The sequence below is a fragment of the Rosa chinensis genome, chromosome 5 (assembly GCF_002994745.2).
Source record: "Rosa chinensis cultivar Old Blush chromosome 5, RchiOBHm-V2, whole genome shotgun sequence".
NCBI classification, from domain to species: Eukaryota; Viridiplantae; Streptophyta; class Magnoliopsida; order Rosales; family Rosaceae; genus Rosa; species Rosa chinensis.
Genome location: NC_037092.1, coordinates 72847682 through 72868020, shown reverse-complemented (window position 1 = coordinate 72868020; position 20339 = coordinate 72847682). Strand labels below are relative to the sequence as shown.

Here is a 20339-nt window from a genome sequence, read left to right as displayed (position 1 = left end):
GAAATTCAATTTCGTAGGTTGTATTGGATATTTGGATTGAAGCTTTCGTGGATTGAAGAATGAAGGTTGCTGATTAGAAATCAGGTAGGCTGTAGGTAGCATTCTCTCTGTCTCCTTGGTCTCCTTGTTCTGCAAATATGCAATCTACTGCTACAAATCAAAGAAGCTTGAGTCCATTATTTGCTTTCTTCTTAAGCTAGCTTCCTACTCATCCCCCTTTCTTTTTCAACTTGTGATTCGTCTTCGGTTTCAATTTCTTGGAATTTGAGTTAGATTTGTGGGCTGATTCGGTGACTTGAAGATTTGCATCTTTTCTACTTCAAGATTCTCTGCTTTCTGGGGTTTCTTTATTTTAATCTCTTGTTCATGTGTGCATCTATGTATGATCTTGTGCAGGATGGAAGTACTTCTGGACTCCATTATTTTTGTTTAAGAAATCCAAGCCCCCCCCCCCCCCCCCCCCCCCACCAAAAAATTTCAATCCTGGATCCGCCATTGCTCACCACCGTTGTCTCTCTCATGCTAACGTTGACTGCCATCTTCGATTCCTTGAAATTTATTCCTGCCTTTATTTATACAGCCAAGCTCCTGCTAGCTTCTTGTTCTAGGAATATTGTCTCATTCAATGAACAAGGGGTGAAATTATTGTGATATTTTGAGAAAGAAGGTTGGGATTTAAATTTGCTCACTATTTTTATTTTGTGGTGATATCATCACCAAATTAAAACTTGTCACGTCATAAAATTAATTTAATACTTAAAATTTATTTGTTGGTATCACCACCAAAGTATTAGTAGTGAGCAAATTTGAATCCGACAAGGCTGGAATGATTGTACTTTGTAACCCTTTGCAAAACCATTGAAAGATGACTGATACGACAATGACCGCTCGAAAGAGGACTTTAGCAATGTGTGGCGTCATTGCTTTACAAGTGGTTGGTGTTGGATTGGTTAGGTGGTGGTGCCAAATCAGTGGATTTAATGATATCTGTACTAATAGATATGTTTTATGGCGCTCAGGTTCATGTCAAATAAGATTGCAATAATTGTACGTACGTATATATAATTGATTACATGATATGGACTGGCTCACGTTTTGCCTGAGGCTTTTCGTAAAACGAGATTGTATAGAAGTTAGGAAATGAAGAAAAATTTGAGAAAAAAGTTGAGAAAAGAATCAACAGGTTATAGTAGTTGGGAGAATACGTAACTCTCAGTCCAGGAAATGGACCGCAGCCCGACGAACTAGCTCTCTGTATTGTACGCTCAATGAAGATTGGGTTGCATGCCTTTATAATATAAATGCTCAGTGCTTCTACTTAAGTGGTCAGAGTTTACACAAGCAGCGAGTATACAGATATTTTCATCGTTTAGCTGGACTCTACGTTTTCTCATTAATTCTATTTCTACCACCCATTCTTTCATCGGATTTATCCATACGTGGTACTAGATCTGAATTAATGATAAGAATTATTGGTGTTCCCCTTTTGGGAATTCAATACAGAGAAAACCCATGTGAGCTCTGAAACATTATGGAAAAGGACGAACTCGCATTGATTGAATGAGGCCAGCTGTATATAGGATCCACCCCAACTTTGCATTGATTGATTGACAATCAGTTGTTTGTGATATAAATTGATTGCTATACGTAATTACCCTTTGGAAATTATTATATGTACCGATGGTGTAAGTGACTCAACTCTTATAAAATAATCTCAACCCTTGATATTTATTATCAACTTTATTTTTAATAAACAAAAAGTGTATTTAATGCAATCTAACCATTCATTTATGTTGGTATAAGTGCACGGCGATACTCTGAATAATCTCTCTATTAAGACCTTAATATCAAATTAAAAGGCATTTTAATATTATAGCAAACTACAAAGACCCCCCTAGTAGAAGTCCAAAACACAAATAACTCCTCCACTTTTGATTTTATACATCTAAGGACAAAAGTTTACACTTAAGGACATTTTGTCTTTAGTAAGTCTTTTACTTTCCTTAATAGTTATCTCTTCCTTGGGTAAAAATAAAATTGACGGAGCGTAGTGGGCCCATGCTTTTGAATTTGTTTGTTTAACCATATTGCAGGTATAAATCCATCCTCTATACTCGAAGGTAAACGGTTATTTTCACCATTCATAATTTCGATTGTTGATAGACTTGAGTTGATTGCTATTTGCAAAATTACTACTAAGGAACTGCAAAAGGAGAGAGAGAAATTGAGAAAATTAAAAACCTATAGAGATAATCTTAGTAGAGATTCTCCCAATTACTGGGATATTATCTATAGACTACAGACTAGAATATATAGAATAGAAGAGGAGATAGATAATCTCTTAGAAGTTCTGGAAGAGGAACAAAAACCTCTTGATTATTTGAGCATTGGTTAGATCCGCACATCACTGGTATCAGAGCTTGTAAAATAGCTCAAGGAGAACCCCTCCTTAATGGGGACAATGTCAGAATTGTTATTAGAAAAAATAAATTCTCTATTGAAATCTTCTGATGAGAAATATCAGAAGTTGTTACTAGAAATATCTAGATGTCAAACTCATCTAGAAAAATTACCTGCTATAATCCACCAATTAGAAAGATTGGAAAACAAACTGGATTATATCAAAGAACTTCCAAAAGTGGAAGAAGAAAAGCTGACAGTTGTCAGTAGAAAAGTCAATAAACAGCAAAAAACGCTGGATATCATGAAAAATATACTGAAGGACAAGAAAGTGCCTACAGTAAAAAAGAAAACTAATGGATTCAAACCGTTAGAAAAACCAGACACAAATCGTATTCCAAATATGATTTTTCTGGAACCATCTACTAGTCAGACTAGTATCCGGTATGAAAATCCGGAAAATAGAGAAATGAAGATGTTAAGCATCTTTGGGAAAAAGAAGGGAGTACAGCTCCTAAATGCTGAAGAATTCGAATTCAACGAAATCGAACAAGTGGTAAAAAATTCCTCAATCCCAAAGTTAGATTTTAAACAAATCTACAAAAGGGGAAAGTTTGATTTAATGGATAGCCATTATTTTAAACTTCTGGAAATTACAACTCCAGCTACAGCAGGAGGAGAGACTGATCTTCTATTAATCACTCCTTCAGAAGTTGCTAGAGCTCAAGCAAAAAAATATCAATTTATGCATATTGGAGCAGTCCAAGTAGGCATAAATCTGCTTGCACGTGAAGACATAAACTGTTCGGTCCTATGTGTCCTACAGGACAACAGGTTAACAGACTTCCAAGCTAGTCTGTTGGGAACACTCGAAGCATCCTTATGCGACCAAGTAGCATATTTCAACTGCTTCCCCACCAGCTTGAAAGATGCAGCTCATTGTCTCAGACTGAGAGTCAAGACAGATGGTATATCCATGAAAGAAGATATGCAAGAACTTGCTATAGTATATAGAATATACTATAAATTGATGAGTACTACAGTAGCCCCTAAGACAAGGATAACAAATATCCCAGGTCTTACTACTGGATTCCTCACCAATCAGAAGAACCATTCACAACAAATCCACAAAGTTACTTGGAATGAAGTAACTTTTCCTCTTGAATGGAAATTATCCGGTCCAAAAAAGCAGCCGGAAAGAGCTAAAGCAAAGATCTACGAGAGTAGAAAGACTGGAGAAATTAGTCTTAATTTTGACAATCACAGAAGAAGTGATGTCAGTCCTGAGAATCTCAGGATAAACAAGAACAATCTTCTAAGAAGAAGCTACAACACTAGAGAAGCTAGTGTCAGTGGTATAAAACCCACTATTGAAGAGCCAATTTCTGAAGAAGAATTGGAAGCTGATCTGAACAGACCAGTCCATATGTTCAGAACTAAGAAGCTCTATGATCTTTATGAAGAAGCTGGGAATTGCGAAAATCCTGAACGATTAGAAAAACTAATCGAAGAAATGAAAGAATACAAATTCAGAAAGACAAGAAAAGTCTTTCCTTATCAAGATATTGAAATGGAAGAAGGAGAAAGCTCCAGAACTTTCATTAGCAGAGAAAAAAAAGAAATAAAACTCCCATTTCAAAAAGCCCCCACGGGTAAAAAAGGAGAAAGAAATTCTCAAAGATTTGTCCCAGAGGACAATCTGCCTAGAGTTCCGATCACGAACTATGGCATATGGTTAAATCTAGACAAGAGTCTAGACAAAAGAAAAACCATTGACCAATGGGTAGACAGCCTGATGATGGCTTCTGCACTCACCCTTGGCAAATTTGAAGCACCAGATCTGCAGGTGTACTATGAAACTACTCTCACTGGAGTAGCAAAAAAGTACTACCTATCTTTCAAAGAAACTGCCAGAGGAAAAGACTGGCTGGAAGAAATCAAAAATTCAAAATCTCCGTATGATTTTGCAGTACCACTGTATGATCAGTTCTGTGGAGATCTTTCAAATCTGAGTGAAAAAGCCAAAGAAACGGCAAAGTCGAATATCTATGCTCTTAAAATCTGTGACATGAGATATTTCGAAGAATACTTGAATGAGTTTCAAGAGTACTACTGTACAATTGGTGAACTAGAAAATACTGATCTAGTTAATCTGTTGCACAGAAAACTCCCTGAACCATGGAGAACAGCTGTGAGAGAAAGCATAGCTGAAAAACCAATTGAAAGATTTTCAGTTGGAGGGATTGCCGACAGAATCCGGCAATTACTGAAAGAGCAATGCAAAGCCAATCTTAGAGCTAAGATGGCCAAGAAACAACTCAAAGGAGTTGAAAATTTCTGTTATGGAATATTAGATATGCCCACAAACTGGGGATGCCATGACTCCAAATTCGACAGAAAGAAGAAAAAAGAAAAATATTACTCTAAAAAATTTAAAAAGAGTAATCAGAAGAAGAATTGGAAATTCAAGAGAAGTTCCAATTACAAAAAGCAACAGGATGAAGATCCTAAAAAGAAATTCTTCAAAAAGAAGAATACTTATCAGCATAAACAGCCTAGCAAGAAAGCTTGCAGATGTTGGTTGTGTAAAGCTGAAGGACACTATGCAAATGAATGTCCGAAAAAGGGTAAAAGATCTACTAAGGCTCTCTTTGAAGAATATGAGCAAATAGTAGAGGTAGCAAACATGAAAGGCTACGAAATAGCCTATTCTGATGATGAAGATGACGACAGGTCAGTCTACTCTGCCTGGTCTGGAGAAGAAGAAAGTTCATCAGAAGAGTCTGAGATTGATTCTGAAGTAGAGTACTTCGAATCTAGACAACTGAATGTTTTGAGAATAAAAAACTGGGAAGAAAGCAAGACAGAATCCTTCATGTCTTCTTATCAGGTGAACCCTGGTACATTCGTTTGTGACTACTGCTTTTGTCACGAAAAGAATGGTCTCCCAATGTTTTGTGAAGAGTCTAAGAAGACTTATCACAAAGAATGCTTCATAGCTGAAGCGAGAAGAAAAACCAAGAATGGTCTTGTCAGCCAATTGGTTAAGCAAGAATATGAAGAGTATTTTGCCGAGCAAAAGGCAAAAGAAATTGAAACTCTTTTCCAGGAAACCATGGAACCATCTTCCTCGAAAAAGGAAGAAATCGTCGATAAAGAAAAAGTAGTTGATGAAGATATTGAACTGGTTGAAATACCAGAAAATGTAGAACTGGTGAAACCACCAGAAACGGTACATCTCTTAGAAAGACAAGAGGCTACTGACACATGGGATCTACTTGGCCAACCTTCTGGCAAGTATGATTATAAAGTCAGATATGATCCTCCGTCCTGGTTCAGTGATCCAGACATCAAAGAGATAATTCCTACAAACTGGGATGATAGTGAAGATAAATCACCCATGCAGGAAAATGTTTCAGAAGAATGTAAACCATTCATTCCAAAAGAGCAAGCTCAAGAAAATGAGCCTCACCAATCGAAAGTCGTCTCTACAAGTAGATACAGCAACTACATAGAGATCGGACTCAAATTCCCTGATCACAGGAAATATCATCTACATGCCTTTGTAGATAATGGATCAGGTTTTACTGTTGCAAAGAGATTTGCAATTCCAGATGAACTCTGGAAAGAAGATAAGAAAAAGTCTGCTACTGGTGTTACATTTGATGGAAGCCATCTCACCATGAAGAAAGTAGCAAAAAATGTTCATATCACCATTGGTGGAGGAACATTTATCATCCAGAATGTTTGGCAGTCAGAAGGCCAAGGATCTGATTTCCTGTTAGGAAATGATTTTATTCTCCAACAAAGATTTATTCAGGATGAAGAAGCGATAGGCTTCAGGAAAGGAGGACGGGTGTTCTGGGCAGACCGACTCACACATGCATTCAGTGTGGTAGGTCCCGGTTTTACTACTCACTATCAGAGATCGCAACAGAATAGTGGTGATCTTACCCCCTACAAACCCAAATTCGAGCCCATACTCCAAATCAAACAACAAGAAGAATTGCTTGTTGAAGAATCTTCAGAAGAAGAAGAAGAAGAAGCTAGTGAAGATGAAGAAGCTAGTTTCATCCATGAACACAACCTCAAGCACTTTCAGAATAAGCTTGAGTCTCAGCAAATTCCCACTCTTGAAAAAATCAAGAAACTACTCGAGCAGAATGTGGATACAAATCCTCAAAAGTTTTGGAAAAAAGACCCAGTGGTCTGTGAATTGAAATTGCATGACATGAATGCTATCTGCCATGTCAAAGCCATTCCTCATTACAAAGAGGAAGATCAAAAAGAATTCAGAAAAGATATTGAAGATCTCCTGAACAAGAGATTGATTCAACCTTCCACTAGCCCTCATCATGCTCCAGCATTCTACGTGAGAAATCATGCAGAAACTCTAAGAGGAAAAGCTAGAATGGTGATTGACTACAGAGATGTCAACAAGAAGACTGTCAAAGATGGTTATCAAATTGCTCAAGTAAGAGTACTGATCAACCAGCTCAGAGGAGCCAAAGTCTTTTCGAAATTCGATGCAAAGTCGGGTTTCTGGCAAGTCAAGATGCATCCTGAGAGCATACCTCTCACTGCATTTGGAACACCACAAGGCCATTATGAATGGTTAGTAATGCCTTTTGGTCTAAAGCAAGCTCCCTCAATCTTCCAAAGAAAGATGGACAACATCTTCAAGCATGTGGCAGAGTTTTGCGTCGTCTACATAGATGACATCCTAGTCTTCTCCAAAAACAAAGAAGAACACATGAAACACCTCCATGAGGTAGTAAAGCTGATAGTTCAGCATGGAATCATCCTAGGTGAAAAGAAAATCTTCTTTATCCTTGATGAAGTTGATTTCCTAGGGATAAACATCAAAAATGGAGTAATAAAACTCCAACCTCATATTCTTGAAAAGATCTGGAAGTTCCCAGACAAAATTCCTGATGCTAAGAGTTTAGAGAGATTCCTTGGTGTCATAAATTATGGGAGAGATTTCATCCCTAAAATCTCAGGGTTAACAGCGATGTTATCTCCTAAGACAAGTTCCAAAAGAAAATGGAACTTCACAGAAGATGATGAAAAGATTGTGAAGCAGATAAAAAATCTCTGCAAAAACCTCCCTCCTCTCCAACAGCCAGAAGAGAATGATGAAATTATCCTCCAGACAGATGCGAGCGATAATTACTGGTCCGGTGTTGTTCTGGCAAGAGCGCCTGGAACTAACATTGAAAAGATCTGCAAATTTTGTAGTGGCAAGTTCAGCCCTGCAGAACTGAATTATCCCACAGGGGAAAAAGAAATTTTGGCTGTCAAGAAAACGATTTTAAATTCACCAGCTTTTCTTGGAAAAACCTTTACTGTCCGCACCGATTGTGCCAGAGTAAAGAATTTCAAAAATTTTAAACTTGATAAAGCTGCTGATAGAGGAAGATTAGCAAACTGGCAATTATTTCTTAACCAATATGATTATAATGTTGAATTAATTGCAGGAAACAAGAATTATCTTCCAGACGCATTGACCAGGGAAATGGCAATGTTTAGCCAAAGAGAAGACGACGAAGGTCGTAATCCCAGAAGCAGAAGGACTGGGAAAGAACATGAGCATCAAGAAGATCCTATGGAAACCAAAGAAAAAGTTCTTAAAAGGTTTCTGCTAAGTCCTAAAGGACTAGCCTCAACTGATCAATCCCAGGGTAAAGGATTGGCTAGCCCGTCTCAAACGGCAGACGGTAAAGGCTCATCAAGACCGTTGACGGCTGCTGCTTTGCCAAAAAGCAGACCAACTCCAACTGGAGTCATAAATGTTTTTAATTATGAATTAAGAACTTTTGACACTCCTGTGTTCAGAACTGGCAGGAGACTAGCTTATCACCAGAAGGCAATCTTAGATAATCTCTTATTTGCTTTCCAAGAAAGAAGCAGTGGTCTAATGTTCCCAGCACTCTTTGCACTAGCTGAAGAACTATATGAGAACGCCAGACCACAATTTGAAGAAAGTCATATACAGCAGAGTGCTGTAAGAAAAGAAAAAATTCTCTTCCTTGAAAGTCCAGAAAGTGCTAGAGTTCCTGTCATGGCACTTAATGAATCAGACTGGCATGAATTCCACAGTCTGATAGGAAGACATAATCCAGAAGATCTAGTTCCTCCAACTCTCTTTATTGTTTCAGGTCCTTATGTTGGAAGATACCTGGTTAATGTTCAGAGTGAACATCCTCAAGAACACAAGCTCTGGCTTGTTGAAAATGGTTTTGTCCATAATCTGTGGACTAAAACAAATGATGATCTAAAAGGTTTGCCGCCTATCATTGTTAATACAGTCAAAAATGTAAGAAAAAATGACTGTATGCTTAGACTGAAGTTCAGATCTACTCCTCCAGAATGGATCCAGAAGGCAAACGGTGAAGTTGAATATATTCCTCCTTATCATTATGTAAGAATTATTCAAAGGAAATATCTTCAACCAGCCTGTGTAGGGTACAATGGCCAACCAAACTCAAGCATCCCTTGGATGAAAGCCATGACTCTAGAATATATCAAAAAGATCATCTCTGAGGATACCTACAATACCTTCCTGGCAGCAGGAGAGAAAATTATCATCACTGCTTACGATCATCCTGACGTAGTCAGCAGTGACTTGTTTCTATCTCTTACCAGAAAAGAGATAGATTCGACACTGGCATGCTTACGATGGGTGGAAAAACTTGAAACTGACAACCACTACAAGATGTATGTTGATACAGATGTCGAAGACAATGCAACAACAGTAAGGATGGCCCAGGCAGATAACGACTCGTTTGTCCTTGGTCACAATTCAGAAACCGACGAGAACATGTGAAGCAGCAGGTGTAGAAAACACCGAAAGTCCTTTTGGATTTTTCCTAAAAGTGACTTTTGCTTTTCAAAAAGCAGGTGAAAAACATTTCACCTAAAGGAATCTGCTTTTTCCTCGGTCGACCTCCACCAGCAGGAGCACTAAGGAAAGCAGGAAATCACGGAGTCGTTCTGTACATTTTGTTGTTTTGAATTGTAATTTGAGTTCCGCTCCCTATATAAGGAGCTTTAGCTTCCCTTAGAAGTCATTCGAAAAAAAAAGGCATTAGTTCTATATTCGAAAATCTCTAAGATCAGCATATCTCAGTAGCAGTAGCAGTCCGTCTGTGGACACAGTGTGCTTTCTATTACAAGTAAGTGTTTGTAAATCAGTTATGAGTAGCTAAAACAGCTTCTAGCTGTTTGCCCAAGAGTGAGGCTCTGGGTTCTGTATCTGTATTTATGTTTGAATAAATAAATTCAGTTTGTGCCCAGTACTCTGTCACAAAAATATTTTACTGTTTTTGCATCTATGTTTTGGTAGCAGTAGCAGTCAGTAAGCAGTAGCAGTCTTTCTATAAAAACTTACCCCTATCATACGCTAAGGCAGCAGTGATTCCGCCCTGGTAGTAGCCGCTTAGACAGGAAGTCGTTAGGTGAAATTGTGGCATGTTGAAGGCTAGTCCTTAGGCTGATACTGTGTTAGTTTGGAAAAGAAATAGGCTGATACTGTGTACTATAGCTGATACTATGTAAAAAGCAAAGAAGGTAAAAGGAGAATAGTGTCTGTCCTTAATTGTATAGTGGAAAAGGTTGTGGACTTAGTTGTCAAAAAATATGTTGTCTGGTAGTGCTTTGTAGTTAACCCTTAATATTAAGGCGGTTTCTACGTAATAAGCGGGTGTTGCATTTTTTTGGGACAATTCTTAGGTTCACCCATAGGGTGAACTAGCATATTCACCCTCATTGTCGATTAACATACTTTTACTTAATAAATTTATAATCCAACTATTTATGTTATATAACATAATACAAATGTTAGCTTTATAAAAAATCAATCAAATTAAAGATCTTTTAGTTATTCATTTCTATGAAATACATGGACGGTTCATCATAATAATAGTAACTGTTGTTAGAACTATCCATTTGTTTGAATTAAACGATTTTCGATTGATTTTTTACAAAGATGATCTTTAAATGCTAATTTAAGGATATGGACCGTTAGATTATAAATTTATTAAGTAAAAGTATGTTAATCAATAATGAGGGTGAATATGGTAGTTCACCCTAGGAGTGAACCTAGGAATTGTTTTTTTATTTTTTTTATCTAGAGCTAAAATCATTTTAACTTTATAAACTGTAGACATAAAATCATTTGTCTTTAAATTTCTAGTTTGATCATATGTGCCGTTGTACTCGATTTGATCAATTATAACTAATCAAGTAATCATTATTTAACCCATCAATTTGTCATGAATTGGTGACATAATGAGCCTATTCAAACTGGTTAGACATTGGGTTAAGAAATACTGCATCTTACAAGATCAAGACTAAAAATCAACATGACTAAACTCACCACGTCAATGTTGAGAATATATGTCATCCCACATGGGAAAATGAGACCTTGCCTATAGGTTTAAGGGTTTGGGCCACTTCATCCATTGCCAATTGGTTTTGGATGTGAACCCCAAATTACTTTATCATGGTATCAGAGCGGGTTACCCACGTGTGCATGCCTAACGGTCATACGGGCTCCATGTCACCCAAAGTTGTCCACGAGTATAGCTTGAAAATTCGCCACACGTGCGGGGGAGTGTTGAGAATATATGTCATCCCACATGGGAAAAATGAGACCTTGCCTATGGGTTTATAAGGGTTTGGGCCACTCCATCCATTGCCAATTGGTTTTAGATGTGAACCCCAGATTACTTTATCAGTAAAAAACTCATGGAGATATTAATATATATGTAGACAAATTAGAAATTCTAGTGCACAAATAAATTAAGGGTAAAATTCAAGGAGATAAAATGAATTTAACCTTCAAATTTATTTATTCATAAAAAGCAAGATATCCCTTTTAAATTGAAAGTAGTCATAAAATACAGCCAGTAGAAACACCATATATAGGACAACAAAGCTTAGTAGCTTACATCAATGCTCGATCCTCGAATTAACAAGGCATAAAGTGGAACCCCATTTATTGGCCAAAAAGAACGGGAGCCCCATTACCACAAACAACTCTGAATGGTTTTCCTCAATGATCGTTATATGTCATAAACCAACTTGGAAAATGTGTTCATATACCGAGAATGCAAATTTATGCACAGCGATAAACCATCATTAGTTGCACTTGGTATCATGTAAGCCTTTCCTTCACTTGGAATTCCAGCGCGTCCCATGAAACTTGGTCGCCCCCACCCAAAATCAGCATCATAGAGGGGAAGCGTAAACCAGCTAGTTATCGCAAGATTAGGGCACCTAATATGAGTCACATGAGCAAGGCTTGACAAATCCTGATGGCGCTGCTGAAGTTCAAGATAGTCGAGTATCGATCGAACATAATCATCGTCCATACGCACCACAGCATTGTGAATGCAGCTTGCAGCATACGATAATGGTTTTGATATGAGATCTCCTGCTATGGCTGTTGCTGCGGCTCTGAAAATCACATTACCAAAGTAACCAGGTGGGAGTGGGGGTTGCAGTTTGGTCCTACCGTTCACAGGAAAGTGTAAATTGGTTTCTTGATCATTAGCTAGTTCACGTGCCTTGCAAGCACATCTCCATACATGACCTGAAAACACCTCAAATGAGGTATACTTGATATTCATATCATCGTCTTCCTCCTTTGTCGTGGTCGACATAGCTTTCAAGATGTTGAGCTGCTCCCTAGTAAATGTAAGAACCGAGACTACTGTTTCTGCCCCGGTGCTTTCATGTTGATCGTGGTCATTAGGAGGTTGGTATACAGTGTGGTGATTGTGGTTGAGTAAAGTTCGAGGTGGGTCTCGAGCACGAAGTAATGTCCTGTCGATCGTTGGTGGGATTGCAAGGTCCAGACCACGAGCCATATCAGACCATGTATTTATAAAGTGAAGAGCAGATAATCCATCTGCTACGTGATGGTCTATGCGAACACCAAGTGCCACTCCACCGCATTTTAAATATGTGATCTGTACCAGCAACAGAGGATAAGAAGATATCCCGCCGGAGTAGTCAACGGTAGGGAGGAGCCCTCTCCCTCTCCCGAAGTCGGGAGTGGGTGCAAAATCGCCGAAGTCATCGATGCAAGAGCTGCTATGGGCCACAACAAACAAGGCCCCCTCCGCATTGCAATCTATTTCGAGACGACCCTTCTCGCCCTCATCCATTTTTCGCTTCAGGCGGCCGGCCATGGGGTAAAAGGGCATAAGGGCCTTGCCGAGCGCGTCCTTCAAGACATGCCTGTCAAAGAAATTACTGTCCTTGTCTGCACCAGCATCGACTTTTGGCTTGTACATATAAATACTGGGAGTGTGAGTGCTGGACATCACCAAGTCCAAGTTCGAGAGCCACAACGACTGTCGAGGTGTCTCTGCCGCTGGCCTCACCACTGTCGACTCAATCACACTGACATTGACCGCCATCTTCCTGCTAGAATCTTGGATCCACAAAGCAAAATTTGAAGTTGCATGAGGCCATTTTTTCAGGTGAAGTTGTTATTAATTAACATCCTAGCTAGAAAGCAAAGAAAATCCCCACACCTCTAACTGTTATATAGAAATAGGAAATAAATAAAAGTTAGAAAATAAGAAGGCATAGTTGGTAATATACCTTTCGTCCGAGAGAAGCTGCCCAGACAAATGGTTTTGGTCTCTTGGTTTTATAATGCCAATTAAGCAATGTTTCGTGGCTACCTTGATGAATCATGCATGAGAGCGACCATTCATTTTTTGGCCAAATCAAGATGTGTAAATGATCAATGTTGTACGTGTGGTTCAAATCAAACTCGATTAATTTTTGCGACAACTCTTTGTCGTACTCGTTAAGTTTTGAGACAAGCTAGTGTACTGGTAGGTATAAGATACCCTCATTTACAACTATTTGAACAAAAATTTACAAGTATTTGAACCAAATTACAACATTGAGAACAAAAGTTACCATATTCATTTACACTATTTACATATAGTTAAACAAAAATTACAACATTGACAACAAATTTGTTCAAAAGCTTGTAAAAATGGCATAAGAGGTGTAATTACCATTATTAGAACTAAGATTACAACATTGACAACAAATTTGTTCAAAAACTTATAAAATGTCGTAAGAGGTGAAATTACCATTATTAGAACTAAGATTACACAAAGTATGACTCAAATTACAACTTTGACAATAAAATTTGTTCTCACTTTTGTAAATGTGGGTATGAGATACCCATCACTACACTAGAATTTCCCTTAAGTTTTTATCTTTCTTGGTGATGGGAATTGAAATTAAGGATCGAAAGATGCTCTTTTGGCTGTTCAAGCTGTTCGAGTTAACTAGTCACAGAGTCTGCGCTTTGCTACTGCTTCCTCAACTCACATTTTCTGAAGCATTTCCTCTTGCTGTTTCCTGAATTAAAACGTTTCAAGTTAATTTCATTTTATGCATTTCTTTATTTTCAAGGGCCTTGGTTACGATTTCATTTTCATTCCATGCATTTAGGGGAAACAAAAAACAATACAAGAATGCATACAATCAAAGAAACCAGTTCCAACCTTTCAGCAATCCACAGAAAATCCCCAGCAGAAAATTATCAAGATCAAAACCCAATAAATAAATTTGCAAACCACCAAAGAACAAGACCTTAGATACCCCATCCCAAACCACCAAAGTCCAAATTCGCAAGCAACAAACACTTATTAGCAATCAATCTGTACTGGGCTAAATAGCCAGCAAAGATTTCAAATTGAAGAACGTAGAGAGTGGCTACTTACAATATAGAGAAGCCAATGATAAGAAAACAATAGGCTGATAGTGAACAGGACAGAACTCGATCAGAAAAGTTATGGACATGAGTTGCTTGCAGTGTTGTTGTGAAAATGGGATTCGATATACGTACAATGATTATCGATGAAGAGTCTAGTGTTTGATGAGCACTGCTTGCTCGATCCCCTCCTTCCTCCTCTTTGGTAGCAGAAGTTGATAGTGATAAGAGTGAAGCAGCGGATCAGTATATCTATCTTCTTCTTTCCCTTTTCGATAGAAACTAGTAATACTCGCCCGCGCTTTGCTGCGGGAATTAGAAACTGAAACTTAACTGAAAATGAAAGAGTAGAAAAGAAAGTGTAAATACAGGTTTGAAAGAAGTACAGAGTGAATGTAAGAGGTTGGCAAGCTACCACTTACTATTCATACAGATATAGACAACAAATAGCAAATTCAAATAATTGGAGGGGCTGGCTGAGCCACTGAGCATAAGCTTTGAACATGAAGGAATAATACTCTGCAATTCAGCAAAACACTAATGCGCACACAACCTTCTGATAAGCTGAAGTCACATTTAACTGAAAATCTGTTCCAGTTTAAGATGAGGTTCTTTCACAAACACTACCACCTAGTCAAGCGCATACAAACAACGCTGCCAACTGAACTTTGCTTGAACTTCCTTGTAAACTTCTTGACTTCTTGAATTCCTTCTGGAATATCTGCTTCTGCCAAGAAGTTAGATTGAGTATCAGAATGAAATCAGCCGAATAAGCTTTCTGCTTTTCTTTTTGGAATTTTTGGTTTTGCCTCTCGAATGTCTGTAAATTGATTAGTAAAAAGAATTAGTACTATATATGTAAATTGTTAAAAAGGAAAAGAAAAGAAAAAGTAAAAAAAAAAAAATTTGAAGCAAGTGTTTTAGTTCATGACCTGCAGTAGCATACAGTGAGTTGTAACGCGGTTTGTTGGAAAAGACCGGCTGAAGTTCTGGAAAAGAGGACAAAAGGGTTGTGATAAGGTTTTTTTGATGTCAGAAAGTTTTATTGCAAAATAACATAATCTTACCTTTTGTGACATTGTAAAGTTGAGTATGGTTGTTGATGGCATCCAGGTGCTTGAACAAAATTGAAGTCCATTATACTGGTAATGCATGGCTTACATTTTTCTGTATAAAAATAGCCAAAATGAATGCCGGAAGATAAAATCTTTCCTAAATCATAATATCTCACATCTTTCCTAAAAAAAAAAAAAAGTCTTGAAAACGTCAAACACAAGACATCTGGATAATTTCAGTCATAGATGATAGAAAAATATATATCACATATTCATTTTCCATTGTTTATCTGCCATTCAATATTAATCATCAAGTTAAAACAATGTTCTCTTAACTGTGTATACAAAATGCTAACCTTTGAACTGAATCTTTAAACTCGCAAATCTCTATGTCTAACAGTTCATACTAAAAGGATAATTTTCTACGAATCAATTATTGTAAATAATTATTTACCTTTAAGTACGTATTGTTAGGCTCCACTTTTTCACTCTAAACAATAACAAAGATGAGTAAGATTAAAAGCAAAAACTATTTCTCTTCAACCTAATATTGTGCGGTTCATTTGGATCAGATGAATTTTAACTAACAATCCAAAGATGAATAACAATCAATATTGATCATTGTACTCACAAACTGGACTTGGATGATTGATATTAGGCAATTCTTCAATTAAGCATAAATAGAGCAAAGTGAGCAACTGAATTTGAAATTGTTAAATTGGAGAACAATCCTAGTTGAGAAAATATATGGATTCTTGTATAAGAGATATATAGAAGAATCTTTAAAGCAAGAACACAAAAAAGAGAACAATAGTAGGATATACCTCTTTGCAAATGTCTCCTCCAGGGGAACTGTAAAGTCAAGCTTGTTCTGCGGAAGAGGACCAACTGTATATAGAGCTTTCTCTTCATCATACACAAACTTGTTATCAGCAAGTTTAGAAGAATATGTTTGATAGAGCATGTCAACCAGTTTTCTGCCAATTCCCTTGCCTTGAGCGGCCTTCTTGTTTTCAGAAGTAGTATGAACCTGTGAGGAATAGTATGCCATTAAGAATTTTATACTGAACATAGTAAACTGCACAGCAAAAGAATGACATGAGGTAGACATACAGAATATTGGTAGAATACAGAATCTGGAGCTTTCACAGTGACTTTGAAGTGGTTTGCAAGCAATTGTTTCCTACTCGTAATAGAATACTTGGGAGAAGTCAGAACTCCTGGCTTCACATTGGGTGGAATGGTTGGAGGAGGTGGTGGGATCAAATTTGGATCCTTTCTTGCGTTCCCCGCACCAGCAGCAGCCACATCCACCATCCTTTATGATCTGCAAGCCATTAATGAAAGAAAAAATGAAGATACTTTGGCCGAGAAATCATACAGAATCATAAGGACTTTGCATATACTAAGATTGTGAAATGATCATGATTCATGCAGTTTACGTGCCACATTTCCTATTAACTTACTCAGTGATTCATCAATCGACAGGAGTATAGATGTTGTAAGACCATGTCGATATGAGAGAAGTATTCTTGATTGATTAGAAAATTTTCTCGCTTTTCGTAAATGTATAAAGCTTACGATGCAAACTGGTAAATCGTTTTTCTTAAATGGAGTATAATCTCATTTTAAACATGTGATATCCATCTTAAGTGTAAAATATGAACAGAAGCAAAAAATCTACAAAATTTAAGCAGAGGAAACAGAATCAACCACAAATTTCCTAATAAATCATTAAGTCATTCACCAATAATAAGTTTGGGTAAAAAATACAAACAGTACCCAAACTATGGTCGACTCCGAATTTCTGTACCCAAGTTTCCAAAACTATCACTTTGGTACTTGAAGTTCGGACCCCGACCCAACTTTAGTACCTAGAACACTATTGGCCGTTACGGAGTTAGTCAACTGTCAAACTTTGAGGGGTATTCTCGTCCTTTCACCAGATTTCTTCTTCTTCCTCAAACTCTCTTCATTTTCTTCTTCCTCCCAACTCTCCCATCATCTTGGGCACGGGTGGGTTGCGCAGGCGCGGGGCACTGGGTGGGCTGCGCAAGCGTGGGACGCGGATACATATGTTGGGTCGGGCTAGATAACCTGGGTACCATTGTGATAGTTTTTGAAAATTTGGGTACAGAAATTCAGAGTCGGTCATAGGTTGGGTACTATTTGTATTTTTTTCCCTGGAGGTAAAGACAGAGGGTCGGTTTTATCCTTAAGAAAATGCCACGTGGCATGATAGTTAACGCCGTCCATGACGGCAGGTACGAATGTTGGGTCGGGTGGGATATTTGGGGTACCATTATGATAGTTTCGGAAGCTTGGGTATAGAAATTCGGATTGGCCCATAAGTTGGGTACTGTTTGTAATTTTTTCCCAATAAGTTTTTATACCATTCTGTAAGACCAGGTTGCTATCAGAGAAACACTCTTGATTGATTAGAAAATTTTCCAACTTGTTACAAATATATAAGACTAATCATGCAAAGCAATATAAATAGTCTTCTTAGATGGAGTAAAACCTGTGATTCAATAATCCTAGCACGAATTTTTTATAACAACCATGTTAGTACTGTTTTAGTCACTGAGCAATCAAACTCAATACAACCATTTATCATTTGTGTGGTCCAAGTTCTATATAAAACTTCAACTCATCCTGTAAAAACATCTACATAATTATGTATGCAGTCTGACAAAAACATTTCATGCCCAAGTTCAAAGCACTTTCAAATTCCGATTGCACACTGTTACTGATATCTGCAAACCAAAAAACAAAGAAACCATTTATTTCTACATATACCTATATTCAATCAGTGAAGACAATAGAACTGACTGAAGAACAAAAGCCAAAAAAAAAAACAAACCAAAACCAGAAACCAGAAACCCACCAAAATAATCACCAACATACCTAAACAATGACCAATCTCAATACAGACCAAGAAAAGCAGCAACTGATCAATACAAATAATCGTTTTCATAGAACCTGCACAACCAAAACAAAAAAAAAAACACATTATCACCAGTGGAACACAAAGAAACATCAAATATCAGATTGAACAGTGCCACTAAACATAAAACATTAAAAACTATTGATTTCAAAATGAAACCAGTTTCATTCCAACTGCCAGATTGAAAGCCGTTTTCCTATCTTTCCCTAAATCATAATATCTCACATCTTGTCTATTATGCATAATACACACTTTTGAACACACCTTTTGCCCAAATCATTCAAATCATACACAAAGGTAGGCATCTTTTGTTTAATTTCACCTTCTGAACACTCAAGTCTGCATCATACCACTCTCCTAACTCTGTCTATTATGCATCATACTACACTCAAGTCTGCATCTTTATTTTCCTCTCTCTCCCTAAATCATAATATCTCACATCTTGTCTATTATGCATAATACACACATTTGAACACACCTTTTGCCCGAATCATTCAAATCATACACAAACGTAGGCACCTTTTGTGAATTCAACTTTTGCGGATACAATTTTTTTCCCAATTCTATATAAACTGATCATGGGAAGAAAGCATTCGAATTGAATCACAATTCTATATTTCAACCATCAAACCATATGTATTGTCTTCACAATTCATACCTCAAAGTCCAGGGTCGGAATCAAAGCCACAAAACATTTAACAAAAGAAGAAAAAAAACACAAAATGATTCAAAACAATCAAGAACAAAAGCACAAATCCAATTCTCACAAATACCTTCCACCCGGTCTATTCTCGCCGAGATCTTCCCCTCTCTTCTATCCCTCACTTGGACCATTCTAGAGTATCTTAAGACCCGAAAGAAATTCCAAATTAAACCACAAAAACAAACAAGCTAAAGCTTTAATTGATTAGAACAAACTGGAAAAAACACGACTTGAAAATTGATTACCCAGTTCCATCTTCGTCCTCCTCGATCCTCTGTTCTTCCTCCGTCTCAACTAAGCTTTGATGAATATGTTTGTTTTTCAAGTTTCTAATCAAGCAGATCGGTGAGGAAACTTTAAGATCCTTTTAAACGCTCTAGTACGGATCGTCAGATTAGAGACCTTCATCGTCAAATCAAAAGAACAAATAAACTGCAGGCGAGTTTCACTTGGGCTATTGGAGTGTTGTGGTTAAAGCAAAAGAACCCAAATCAAACACATAACCAAGGAGATAATGAGCAGAAAGAAAGAAAGAAAGCAAATCCAAATTCACAGATCAAAAGCAACGAACTGAACTCTGTCAATATCGTTTACACGGCTGTAGACGACACCGAAGAATTGGTAGTGTCACGATTTGGGATCAACGATTTGGGTATTTGGGTGTATATTGGGTACTAACTGATAATTGAAAATAAAGAAAGGAAACTAAGGTTAATTCATCATTCATTGTTAGCCTCTTCCAGGCTATGAGTTACAATATATATAGAGTTACTATCTCCAAGACAAAAGGGAAAGATGACAGTTTGCCATTAGGTCTACAGTCTCATTGTAACCACTCTAACTATGCTTAGGCTACTGATGAACAACTAATACAAGATTAAGAGGTGATTAGCAAGGGTGGTCCTAACAAGTCCCGCCCCCTTGAGTCGCAAGCCGACCACGGTTGCCGAAAGCAGGAAAACGGGCCATGATGGCATGGGCTTCCTCCCAAGTTGCGTCCTCCTTAGGTAGCCCAGCCCATTGAATAAGCCACTGGGTAATGGGCCGTTTTTTCTTGTGTGTCACAGACATATCCAACACACGTTCAGGAACCCACGGAGTCGCCGATGCATTTCTTCAAGAGTGAAACGTGGAAGACCGGATGGATTTTGGACGACGCCGGCAGATCCAGACGATATACCACACTTTCGATCTGATCAAGAATCTTGAAAGGCCCGTAGAAGCGAGGAGAGAGTTTGTGGGAGGCTCGTTTGATGAGTGATTGCTGGCGATAGGGGTGCAATTTGAGGAAAACCCAATCCCCAATTTCAAATTCGCGTTCAGTCCTCTGTTTGTCAGAGTGTTGTTTCATCCGATTTTGGGCGAGAGCCATGTTCAGCTTGAGAGACTGTAGAAGGGCATCATGGTCACGGAGAGCCAGGTCGACCGCATGAACTGCGGTGGAGCCGGGAAGGTAGCGCTGGACTGCCGGTGGAGGAATGC

The 20339-nt window shown here is 37.9% G+C and overlaps 2 protein-coding genes across 5 annotated transcripts; both read right to left on the bottom strand.

Moving 5' to 3' along the window:
- Nucleotides 1–11253: 11253 nt before the first annotated feature.
- Nucleotides 11254–13127, bottom strand: LOC112202237 (shikimate O-hydroxycinnamoyltransferase). The gene is made up of 2 exons (XM_024343188.2): nucleotides 13018–13127; nucleotides 11254–12844 (listed from the first exon to the last, which is right to left on the bottom strand). Exon 2 carries the CDS (start codon nucleotides 12828–12830, stop codon nucleotides 11469–11471), a length of 1362 nt encoding a protein of 453 aa, XP_024198956.1. The 5' UTR covers nucleotides 12831–12844; nucleotides 13018–13127; the 3' UTR covers nucleotides 11254–11468.
- A 1721-nt stretch (nucleotides 13128–14848) lies between these two features.
- Nucleotides 14849–19127, bottom strand: LOC112166533 (protein argonaute 6). Of its 4 annotated transcripts, none has more exons than XM_024303403.1 (5): nucleotides 18095–19127; nucleotides 17916–17963; nucleotides 16321–16534; nucleotides 16032–16237; nucleotides 14849–14972 (listed from the first exon to the last, which is right to left on the bottom strand). In XM_024303403.1, the coding sequence occupies exons 3-5, from the start codon at nucleotides 16522–16524 to the stop codon at nucleotides 14903–14905; spliced, it is 480 nt and encodes a 159-aa protein (XP_024159171.1). In that variant the 5' UTR covers nucleotides 16525–16534; nucleotides 17916–17963; nucleotides 18095–19127; the 3' UTR covers nucleotides 14849–14902. The 4 variants fall into 4 exon arrangements, with proteins under 4 accessions (XP_024159171.1, XP_040362786.1, XP_024159170.1 ...); XM_040506852.1 differs by having other exon boundaries at nucleotides 18115–19127; XM_040506853.1 differs by lacking the exon at nucleotides 14849–14972 and adding an exon at nucleotides 15228–15319 and having other exon boundaries at nucleotides 18115–18180.
- Nucleotides 19128–20339: the final 1212 nt, after the last annotated feature.